The sequence below is a fragment of the Mobula birostris genome, chromosome 11 (assembly GCF_030028105.1).
Source record: "Mobula birostris isolate sMobBir1 chromosome 11, sMobBir1.hap1, whole genome shotgun sequence".
Taxonomy (NCBI): Eukaryota; Metazoa; Chordata; class Chondrichthyes; order Myliobatiformes; family Myliobatidae; genus Mobula; species Mobula birostris.
In genome coordinates this window covers 97,878,091-97,890,726 of record NC_092380.1, presented here as the reverse complement: position 1 = coordinate 97,890,726, position 12,636 = coordinate 97,878,091, and the positions used below count along the sequence as shown (strand labels likewise).

The 12,636-nt window shown below is 39.9% G+C and overlaps 1 protein-coding gene across 5 annotated transcripts in view; it reads left to right on the top strand.

Annotated features, from left to right (window-relative positions):
- Window positions 1-12,636, top strand: part of LOC140205268 (protein kinase C-binding protein NELL1-like) — a 1,028,119-nt gene that overhangs the window by 277,958 nt on the left and 737,525 nt on the right. For all 5 annotated transcript variants that reach the window (XM_072272741.1, XM_072272739.1, XM_072272737.1 and 2 more), the window contains one exon: window positions 7,918-8,017. In XM_072272741.1, coding sequence (XP_072128842.1) covers window positions 7,918-8,017 — 100 coding nt within the window. The remainder of the gene's footprint in view (window positions 1-7,917; window positions 8,018-12,636) is intronic.

The following is a 12,636-nucleotide window of genomic DNA, read 5'->3' as shown; positions in this document are numbered from 1 at the left end:
GTCCCTTCTTTATGACAAATATGAAAGGGGAACATTTTTAGGTGATCGGAGGAAAGTACAGGGGGATGTCAGAGGTAGGTTTTTAACACAAAGGGTGGTGGGTGCATGGAACCCACTGCCAAGGATAGTGGTAAAAGCATAATATTAGGGGCATTTAAGAGACTCAGATAAACACATGGATGATAGAAAAATAGAGAGCTATATGGAAGGGAAGGGTTAGATTGATCTTGGAGAAGACTGGCAGAACATTATGGAGAAAGGACTGTGCTGTACTTTTCTATGTTCTATGATAATATTGCCCCCTCCTTCCTTTCTTCTGTTCATTTTAGAATTTACCATTGCATGTTTAGGAATGATGTCTTGCTGAATTACTTATGGCTGTGCAGAATTACTGACTTTGGTAGCTAGTAAATGGCAAAAGAGGATGTGGGGATTAATCAAATGAGGATCCCATGAGGCAGAATTTGTGACCAACCAGGCTAATGAAATAGGGTTCCATTGTAGGTTTGAATACAAACTTTTCAACTTCTCAGTTTGAGCTGTGTATTCAATGAAATGAGCTAACTGCATCTGGGACCCTCCATTGAAGGTCTCCAACCACATATTGATGTCAAATGCCATCTGTCAGCAAACAAGTCCTTTATTCATCCAGGAGTCCTGTTTGTATGTGTAATGGCTTCTTTGTAATATTTCGCTGCTAATGCTAATGTAATGGCTTCTCTGTAATGTTCACTGCTGATGTAACGGTTTCTCTGTAGCAGCAATGTTTGGGTTATGGCTAGGAGATAACAGGGTTTGGTATGCAAGGGTTAGCCAATGAGGACATGTTGTTCTTTCTTGTGTGTCTGGGAGCCGGGTTTTCACAGTCTTTTGTCGAGGAGAAATGAAGAGGGAAGATGCAAGTACAGAAAGCTGGTAGAACACTGGATTGAATGGACTGGGATCTGAGGGTCCGAAGGTTGGTAATATTTGGAGGAGATTGATGGTGAAAGGATGACTACTGAGTGATTTCGAACTGGAACTTTGACTTTGACTTGGACCTTTTTGTGTTTTGTTTATTTTCATTACTAACCCTATATTCAGATTAAGATTCATAAAGTCTGTCATTTAACTGCATATGGTGTACTGTCTGATATTTTGCGTTGTGGGTTTGTTACTGGGGGTACACTACACAGCATCCACACAAACGTGATTACCCAGTTTGGCGGGGCTGAAGACTGATTCCCCTAGACGAACGAGGGCTGGTCAAGTCTGAAGGTTACATATGTTTTACTGAATTATTCTTTCTAAGGAAAGTTAACTGATCCAAAAGTTGTTGATTAACTCCATTTCCAAAGGTATGGGAGAGATCTCTAGACAGAGCCTTTCTCTTATGACAGTATTATGAATGTGATAACTCAATGGAAGTCATAAACCAAGTGGTTTGGAGAAGGCAGAACATGGTTAAAATAGCAAATCATGCTCATTTGTCTCTTGTCACAGCTTGTACATTCAGAGTTTTGGTTCTCCCATGATTCAGTGGGTTATTAAACATGATCAGTTTCTGAATATGTGGGCTGTAAACTCCTTTCCACGAAGCTCCTTTGCCCTCCTAATGTAGGTACAGTAAATTATTCATTCTACAGGTCTTACAATAGTGTTTAGCATTTTATATTGGATCATTTGAGTTGACCTATATTAGCTAACGCACAGAGTACTAATTAAGACTATATTCTTGCAATGACCTGAATAAATAATGGCAGTAGTTGGAAACCATTTCATTCTTGGGTCACTGATATCAGTAAACAGATGGCAAAAACATCGCATCATTTGTAATGCATTATTTTCTTGTTGAGTGAGCAATTTACCTTTGTTATTGTACTGTTATTACAAGAAGGAATAAGATTAAGATAATCTCCCCTCAAAGATCAAATTTTCTCACCACGGGCCCACATATTTAACTTGCTTATTTTTTAATGCCTTTGTTTCACAGAGACCTGATAATTGCACTTCTATGAGTTTAGAGAAGACTATTCCAAATTTTATTTAACATTATACTTTGTAAGATCAGTCTTCACTGGCCCTACATGATTATTAAAGACCCCTTCCCACCATCTGGACTTCGCTCCTTAGAAAAGAGCTTTTCAAAAATCTGCTGTATCAAATACTTCGATCACTGTAAACACCTCAAATAATCCTTTACGTTTTATGATTTACTACTACTCCCTTCTGATATGAAGACTTATTCTTAATCTTCATTATTTGCTTTGCTCAAGAGCACATGGAGTGCTCTGTGAAAGCCATCCTCAGTACTTAATTGTTTTAGGCTAGGTGAATCTATGTGAAGCTCCCGAGAAGGACCTCCAACAGCACTGAAGTTTTCATCCCTTTGGCACAATAAGCCATCAACCCATTTGTTTTTATTTTGTTTGAGCCCCTCTCAATGTGGATATCAGTGATTTCTGTACTTGGTTACCAAAATATCTTTGCTCCAAACACAGATCCTACCTTCTTGCCATCATTCATCAGTCAGAGGTAGATTATATCATCTCTTTGTACATCAAACTCTGTCTTTCTCTCTAAAATTTTCCAAGTCTTTCTGTCTATTTCAGTTTCTGCTTCAATAATTACTATTAACCAACCTTTTAATATGATTGTGAAACACTTTTCCCTCATATCTAAGCTGTTAATAAATCCAGGGTAAAGTAGGCTTTTTGCAGATATTAAGGGACACCAATGCTTGCATTATGCGACGCTGACTACAGACCTATTATCCATTTCTGACCTTGTCAAACTCCTGTCTTCTACAATAGATTCATATCAACTCCTACGCATTCTAATTTTTGCGAATCTTCTCTTAATAATTGGGCTTCAGAACTAAATTACAACAGCAGCAGCTTAGTTTAACATGTCACAAATCATTGATTTCAACTCAATATTCTTCAATTCAAGTCATGGCTTGAGAATATCATGTTGTGTAGTTGCATAATATTAGTGTAACAACACAAGGAATAGAAATTGCACATTCATAATTTAAACCCAGACAGTTGCTCCTGAAATATTTCATTAATAAAGCTATTTGATTTGCTGCATGATTTAATTTAATACCAGACTTGCTAGCAGCCAATACCTCACATAATAACCAATAGGTACCATTAGGTAGTGTGGTAGCAGAGCATCACTTTTCAGCACCACCAATTATCAATCAGGATTCAATTCCCACTGCTGCCTGTGAAGAGTTTATGCTTTCTCCCTGTGACTGCATGAGTTTCCTCCAGGTGCTCCAGAATCCTGCCACATTCCAAAGAGGTGCAGTTCAAGTTAGTGAGTTATGGGCATGCCGTGTTGGCACTGGAAGTATGGCAACACTTGCCCAGCACAATACTTGCTGATTTGATTTGATGCAAATGATACATTTTACTGTATGTTTCGATGATTCGACGTACCTGTGACAAATAAAGCTAACCTCTAATCTGTATCTCTCTCAACCCCAGTCTTCACTTGTGGAAATTTATCAAAAATATCTTGCTCAATTATCAATGCCCGATCAGAGATGTTTGGAAGCTCTCTCCCTTAGTTTTGATCCTATGATCACCTTCACCTTGGGCAAATTGAACAATATTTATTAATTGTGATCTGCACGGGATATGTTCTGCTCTTTGAGACCCTGAATGAACCTAGTCTTTGGTTTGCAATACTCTTAATTTTGAGAAGTATATTATGCAATTATCAATTAGTTGAGCAGTCAAAAATTAGACTGCTGATGGAGTTCTATTTTTCCTTCTTGTCAGCCTAATTGCATAAATGCCAAAACATTGGTGCAAGAGGATTCAATGGCAATAATTTGTAAACAGTTACATGAAGTTTCTGTAGCAGTCGTTAAAAGTTATTTGATGACTCTCCATTGACCTTCCTGATGTAAAATGGTTGATTTACATTGCAAAGATTGTAAAAATTTCCAATGCAAAGATAACAAGCACATGATTTAAAAAGGCTGATCTATGTGACAATTTGGGCAGTCTCCATGTATATTATTCAGAGAATACACAAATTAAAATCTAGAAGTACCCAATTACTTTCTGTGAGGGACTTGCTGATCAAATCCAGCTGTGTAGTGCACTAAAGTGATCATTATACCTTATAATTTCTAACTCTGTCAATTTGCATCTTACTTGGGTGGATAAAAAGCCTGCTTGATTACACAGTTTTGCTGTTTTGTTTGCCTCAAGTTTCTGGGATATCTCATGCTGATGTGAAGAGCTTTGTGAGGGCAGTGACATTTGTGCAACAATCAATTTTACAGGCGATTAATGTAGGTGACAGAACAGCGGCTCAAGGGATGATCCTCTGCAGATCCTCCTGGCTGAGAGATGCATGTCATCTTCACAAATTGCAGAAGCTATTTGTGTTCTTATTTGCCTGGGCAGGCTCCTCCTGCTCTGTACAGCCACAAGAGATTCAGCGTATTGTGTACAGACCAGCTCAAGATTCCTGCCATTTTATCAAGAAGTCTGAAAGGAATAAAATGGCATTTTGCTCATGTTAAGTGTTTATTATTGTAGGGGATATGGGGTGGAAAATACTCATGAATGCATATTCTCCTACCAGTTCTGGTGCTGTGATTTATTACAGCAATTGTGATTTATTACAGCAATTGTGTGCATCTGTTCATGGGAACCAATAGATTTGTAAGAATTATTTATTTACAGATGCAGCATGGAACTGACCCTTTTGGCCCAATAAGCCAAACTGCGCAGCAGCTACTAGTACTACTACATCGACTCAGGCCTAGGGGGCCGGTGTCGGGCACGATGATGGACTCTCCACTTCTCCCTCTCCCTCATCAGTGTGTTCAGTTCATCTGCATTAGCCGCACCGCTGTCTTCTAAGAGCGTGTTGACCGTAGTCTTGGGAGGGCGCCCAGGGTTCATCCTCCCGTGCTTGGGCTCCCATATGATGACTAGGCTGGCAGGTGGCTCGGGGTGGTGTAGACGGTGCCCCACTAGTTGCAGTCTTCTCGCCTCGATTTAAGTGGAGAGCATCGGTAGGTTGTTATAGAGCTCAACGTTTGTCACGTGCTGTGGCAAACTCCCATCAACAGCCATCCAGAGCATTCGTGTATAGCAACCATCTAGAGACTTTCGCATTGTCTTGGTGAGTGTCCACGTCTCGCATCCGTATGTGAGAATGGACTCTATGCGCAGCAGCCCACCTATATAAGCCTAGCCTAATCACAGGATAAATTACAAATACCAATTAACGTACTGACCAGTGCATGTTTGGACTGTGGCAGGAAACAGGAGCACCCAAAGGAAACCCGCATGCTCATGGGGAAGACGTAAAAACTCCTTCTGGATGGCGCCCCCAAGCTATAACAGCATTGCACTAACAGCTATGCTGCCATGGTAACCAAAAGATTGCTTATAGGATAATATGTCAAACCTAGCAGGCAGTTATTTATTGTGCATTTTTGATAATGCTGTTCAGGTCAGAGAAATGAAAGGTGCACTGAATTGTAAATTTAGTAATGAAAAACTTTTACCTTTGATCATATTAGTTATTTGTCTGAATTTTTCTCTGGCAGGTGAATAGAGTGTGCCCCTATTTCTGAAACAGTTCCTGTTTTTGGTACTTTTGGTATATAGAGATTCAGCAAAGGAAAATGGTTTTTTACTCATTTAGATGTGATTTTCCACATAGTTATTGAGGAAAGTAAACTCCACCTCAACACTACCCAATTGGCTCTCTCCATTGTCTTAAAATTGTCTGTCTGCTTGTCCATCATCCACTTTTCTCCAGGTTAGTATGAGAACAGTAGGATCTATTGTCCCTGTCTTAGATCCCCTAACCATTAACTCCAGTACTCTTCCTGTAACTCCCCAAGGCTAAACCAGACTATTTGCGGCCTTGGTTTGATATTTGATCCAGAGTATGCTTCTAACTTCATACCTGCATCATTATTATGGGACTGAGAATATCCTACACATCTGATGAGGAAATTCTTACTGATGCCACAGTTATCTTCAAGTTGGACATTTCTGATGTAGAACTGGCCAACTTGCCTCAATTTGGTCTTCAAAACCTGTCCTCACTTGCACTAAATTCCCTTTGCCTCTCAAAATATGATGGATGATAAACACCATACCAGATTAAACAATGTCTCCTTTTTAAAGTTCTATTTTGTGTCGACAAATCTCTCCATCGCCACACCCTGGATTAAAATAATATTAATATTCTCTGTTCCTTGTTCCATAGAAACAGAAAAGCTACAGCACAATACAGGCCCTTCGGCCCACAAAGTTGTGCTGAACATGTCCCTACCTTAGAAATTACTAGGCTTACCTGTAGCCCTCTATTTTTCTAAGCTCCATGTACCTATCTAAAAGTCTCTTAAAAGACCATATTATATCCACCTCCACCACCGTTGCCGGCAGCCCATTCCACACATTCACCACTCTCTGAGTAAAAAACTTACCCCTGACATCTCCTCTGTACCTACTCCCCAGCACCTTAAACCTGTGTCCTCTTGTGGCAACCATTTCAGCCCTGGGTAAAAGCCTCTGAATATCCACACGATCAATGCCTCTCATCATCTTATACACCTCTATCAGGTCACCTCTCATCCTCCGTCGCTCCAAGGAGAAAAGGCTGAGTTCACTCAACCTATTCTCATAAGGCATGCTCCCCTATCCAGGCAACATCCTTGTAAATCTCCTCTGCACCCTTTCTATAGCTTCCACATCCTTCCTGTAGTGAGGCGAGCAGAACTGATCACAGTACTCCAAGTGGGGTCTGACCAGGGTCCTATAGAGCTGCAACCTTACCTTTCGGTTCTTAAATTCAGTTCCACGATTGATGAAGGCCAATACACCGTACACCTTCTTAACCACAGAGTCAACCTACGCAGCTGCTTTGAGCATCCTATGGACTTGGACCGCAAGATCCCTCTGATCCTCCACACTGCCAAGAGTCTTACCATTAATACTATACTCTGCCATCATAAATCCAGTCCTTTTGACCTTTCCTGATTTTGACTCTTCCACTGTTGTAGGTTGGCATTCTGGGATCCCTTCATCTCTTCTAATTCTTTTGAGCAATACCTTAAAACGTACCTCAACTGCCCTAATTTCCAAATTTCAGTGTGGATTGTCTTGTTTGATATATGTCCCAATAAAGTACTCAGGAAATTCTACATTAGTGCTATAGAAATCTAAGTTTTTCTTACCAGCACTTCGTGCAGAAACTGGCCGTGATGAGTGTTGAATTGGTCTGTCCATATAACTGAATAGAATAAGAACTGCTGCTATGGAGTATATTGACTGCCAAGGCAAAATTAATATCTTCTCTCTGTGCTAGACTTAGCAAAATAGTGAACCTACTGAGAAAAGAAAACTTTACAATTGCTTCCTTGTAGTTCTCAGAGAAAATGCTTTTCCAATATTTCTTCCAAAGTCTCCAACTGATTATGCAAATGACTGATTGTGGAGCTTCTATTGGAATTCAGTAATGTTAGAAATAATATTAATATTTGATTCAAGGAAGGCAATAGATCAAACAGTAAATACCTTCAAAAAATCCTGTTTACTTTGCCATAGCAATCAGAATATTTCTTCCTCTAGAGTATGCCATTTTATATTTTATCTTTATTTTACTTTGGACAATATTGTATTATAACAAGTAAGTGTTCTCACAAGGCACAGAGACATATATATGTCATTTTCTGAAAAGGATTTGTGTTCTGTAAGGGTTAAATCTATTGTTATGGAAGGAGTTCCAAAATGGCTTTAAGATGCATTACTGTTGAGTATCCAACAAAGGAACTCTAACTGTTACTGAGATTACGTTATCTAACACTTTATTAAAGGTTAATAAATAACATTCTTCCTACCTAGATGAAGGAATATTGGTTTAATAATATCTCTGATTAATGTTCCGCAGAATCGAACCATGGTCATTGTTCATGAGACATGCCCCCCTCTGGATTGCCCACTGAATGAACGCATACAGCCAGAAAACAGATGCTGTAATGTATGCCATGGTGAGTATGAGTGCCTTAACTTAATATTCCAGTCACTTTTTTGTTGCAGTCTATAACATGGGTGCTTGTTCAGACTCGGCTTTCTTGACAATGTTTGAAATGTTCTGGCTTTAGGACAATATAGACTGTAGAACAAAGCTTTTTGGAAATAAACCTTCAAGTACCTCAGCATTCTCTAAAAAACAAGACAGCTATTTCATAGGTGGCATGGTTCAGCAGGAAGAGAAAATAAAGGAGCTATCTCTGTTTTTGTGGTGTTGGTTGAGTAATAATTGCTGACCAGAAAATGCCCTTGAGTTATCTGCAATGGAAGTTAGTAAACACCTTGTTGAAAAGAACTCTGTTCATCTTTCATAAGAAATATCTCTAAGAAATCAATTTTTAGGACCAGGACACTTGAAGGCTGCACCCAACACATCCTTGGGTCTGTTGGTTGTTAATACAAACAATGCATTTCACTGGATGTTTCGATGTGTATGTGATAATTAAATCTAAATCTATCCTAATCTATCTAATCTAACGGTTGTATTGCCTATCACTGTAATCCTGTCTGCCTTCACTTTAGGTGTCACCACTTCACAAAAACTATGATGGTCACAGGCATACAAAATGATTTTCAGTAAAGGAGACATGAAATTAGTGAGTGGAAGGGTTGTGACTGGAGTAGCGAGCTTTATGTCTTTTAGTTGCTACAGAAAACTGGTATGTTGCCCCAAATTTACAAAAGCGAGAATGTAATGTTGAGGCTTTATAAAGCATTGGTGAGGCCTCACTTGAAGTATTGTGAGCAGTTTTGAGCCCGTCATCTAAGAAAGGATGTGCTGACGTTGGAGAGAGTTCAAAGGACGTTCACGAAAATTATTCTGGGATTGAAAGGCTTATCACATGAGGAATGTTTGATGGCTCAGTCCTCTACGCAATGGAATTTAGAAGAAAGAGGGTGATTTCATTGAAACCCATTAAATGTTGAAAGGCTTTGATTGAGTGGATGTGAAAAGAATGTTTCCTATGGTGGGGGAGTCTAAAGCAGAGGACACAGCCTCAGAATAGAGGGACGTCCTTTTAGAATGGAGTTGAGGAGGAATTTCTTCAGCCAGAGAGTGGTGAATCTGTGGAATTCATTGCCACAGGCAGCTGGGGAGACCAGGACATTGGACAGATTCTTGATTAGTCAAGGCATGATGGGATACAGGGAGAAGGCAGGAGATTGAGGCTGAGTGGGAAAATGGATCGACCATGGTGAAATGGTGGAGCAGACTCAATGGGCCAGTTGGCTTAATTATGCTCCTATATTTTATGGTCTTTAACGTCCATGTCATGTGGTATTCCTGGTGACATTGCTTGTACAATGCTTTCAGCTCAGTGGAAAGTCAAATAGTGCAATAAACCAGTTCTAACATTGTAGATTGATTGAAGGAATATTAATAACCCTTGGTACTACAGACTAAACCAAAAGAACACACCATATACAGTACTGTGCAAATGTCTTAGACACAAATATGCAGCTAGGGTGCCTAAGGCTTGTGCATAGCACTGTATTTCTCAATGTGGAGCAGAGAGCAAATTTGTAAATCTGGCAGGAGCAAACAATGTTGAGAATGGCGAAGGTAGAATGCCACTAGGGAAATGTGGGATAGGTGGCAGAGAAGGAGAGCCAGGGGTAGTGGGGTGGGTGGTGCAGGTGCAGACATATACAGCCCTGAGACACCAGGCAATGTCAGTTGATTCCAAGCAATTGGCTTATTGATCATTACAGAAAGTCTCTTCGGTGCTTTCTGCTTCCTCCCCTCCCTCCCCTTTCCCTTTTTCCCAACCATGATTCCCCCTCTCCCTGCCCCCTTCCCACTCTCAGTCCACAATAGAGACCCATATCAGAATCTGCTTTATCATCACTCACATATGTTGTGAAATTTGTTATTTTTGTGGCAGCTAGACAGTGCAATACATAAAATTATGACAGTACTGTGCAGAAGTCTGAAGTACCCTAGCTATATATATATATATATATGTGTCTGAGACTTTTGCACAGTACTGTACCGCAGGTAGCATTATCCTTCATGGACTCAAGCCCTCAAAGCTGAAAAAGATGAGTAGGGCATTGTGAGACATTGTATACAGTATGTCACCATAGACTATCTTGAGATCCATTTTCTTGCAGGCATTCACAGGATAACAAAGTAATACAATAGAGGAACATTCTTCTTTTCCTCTGTCTTTCTTTGTTACAGAGATATAAACTTGGTGTTTCCTTTTCACTGATATAAATGGTTTTGGTGCATTTCTAACTCTGATTAATACTCAAAGTTCTTTTCCTTTAAACAACTAACTTTAGTACAAAGTTCAAAAAGTTCAAAGCAAATTTTATTATCAGGGTACATATATATCACCACATAGAATCCTAAGATACTTTTGGCTGTGGGGATGCTCAACAAATCTATGGAATAGTAACTGTAAACAGGATTGATCAAAGATCAAGTAGATCATAAAGAACACAAACTGCTTAACTGCAAATATTAATAAGCAATAAATAATGTGAGCATAAAATAACAAAATAAAGAGTCCTTAAAGTGAGATCTATTGTTGTGGGAACATCTCAATAAATGAGTGTAGTTATCCTCTTTTGTTCAAGAGCCTGATGGTTGAGTGGTAGTAACTGTTCCTGAACCTGTTGGCACGAGTCCTGTGGTACGTACACCTTCTAACTGATGGCAGCAGTGAGAAAAGGGCATGGACTGGGTGGTGAGGATCTTTGATGATGGATGTTGCTTTCCTATGACAGCACTTCATGTTGCTCAGTGGTTGGGAGGTCTTTATCTGTGATGTACTGTAGCGGTCCCCAACCACTGGGCCACAAAGCATGAGCTACCGGGCTGTGAGGAAACGATAGGAGTCAGCTGCACCTTTCCTCATTCCCTATCATGCACTGTTGAACTTGAACATAGGGTTGCCAACTGTCCCATATTAGCCGGGACATCCTGTATACTGGGCTAAATTGGTTTGTCCCATACCGGACCGCCCTTGTCCCGTATTTCCCCTGCCAAGGTAGAGCGTATCTATGAAACCTTTTGTGCTGAAATGGTGTAAAGTGAAGAAGCAATCCCCATTAATTTATATGGGAAAAATTTTTGAGCGTTCCCAGACCCAAAAAATAACCTACCAAATCATACCAAATAACACATAACACCTAAAATAACTCTAACATGTAGTAAAAGCAGGAATTATATGATAAATACACAGCCTATATAAAATAGAAATAATGTATGTACAGTGTAGCCAGGAAGATTAAGCCAAAACTGATATGTGGGAAAAAAATTGGCATGTACGCGCATGCGCACGTCATGCATGCGCACACAGGTGCCCGCTCAAGACTCCATGGTCATGGTAGTCTTTCTCGGGGTAAACACAAGCGTCCCATCAACACACACAGGCCAGGCAGCATCTATAGGAAGAGGTACAGCCGACGTTTCGGGCCGGGACCCTTTGTCAGGATTTGACTGCTACTTTTGCCCCTTACTTCGGAGTGAGAAAGTTGGCAACCCTAACTGTAAAAGACATATTGAGGTGAATTTAACCCTACTTGAACACCAGCCCCCCCCCGCCCCCCCCCCCCCCCCCGTTGGCCGGTCCGCAAGAATATTGTCAATATTAAACCAGTCTGCGGTGCAAAAAAGGTTAGGGACCCCTGATGTACTGACCTGAATACACCATTTGTAGACTTTCCATTCAAAGGCATTAGTGTTTCCATACCAGTCCATAATGTTGCCACTCAATACACTTTCCACTACACATCTATGGAAGTTGTATAATAGCTCCCACCACAGACTATTCAGCTGATATATCTCAGATCTGTGAGTTTTACACAGATCAGTTAAATGAAGAGATGTATCATTGGAGGAGGAACAGGCAGAAGAATTCTGCAATGTTACACAGCAAAGCATTTATTGCATTATACTTAGCATTGTTGCTTCCACATTGCATTATATTTTTGCCTGCAAACAAAACATTTTGCCACTAATTACGATTTTATTTACATTGGCTTTCAAAAATCCCTGATCTAAAACCTTTGTTTCATTCTATTACAGAGTAAATGATAATTCTGTATAAAGTAGATGGCAAATTGTCTTTTTATAATGAATTTGAAAGATCCTAATGACTGTTGCTGGTGCCAACTTCTAGGAAAAGAAAGAACCCCACAGGATTTACAGATGATTAGTTTTATTGATTGATCTGACAAGTGCTTTTTTCTTTTTGGAGAATTGGTTTTAATAAGAAAAAGCTGCATGACGCGTTTAGAGGATTTAGAGAGTCTCGGACCAATTATTTCTTATTGGTGCCAACACACATATCTCACCTTTTATTGAGTATGACCTTCAGGCACTTGCTTTAGGAATTGTGGGCATCAGTCAGTTACTGGTAAGTAAGGATACTCCTCAAAGTTTATTGCTGCCTATGTTCTGGAGAACACGGGTTAGTCCTCATCCAGTCAGGTTTCTGCTGTTCCACTTTGTTTAGAATTGAATTCCAGTTCTTACTTCGAGTGAGACCTTTGTCTTTGTTAAAATTCTTTTTCTCTAGTTTTATTTCAATGTTACCACTAATAAACTCTTGATATCCCTTAG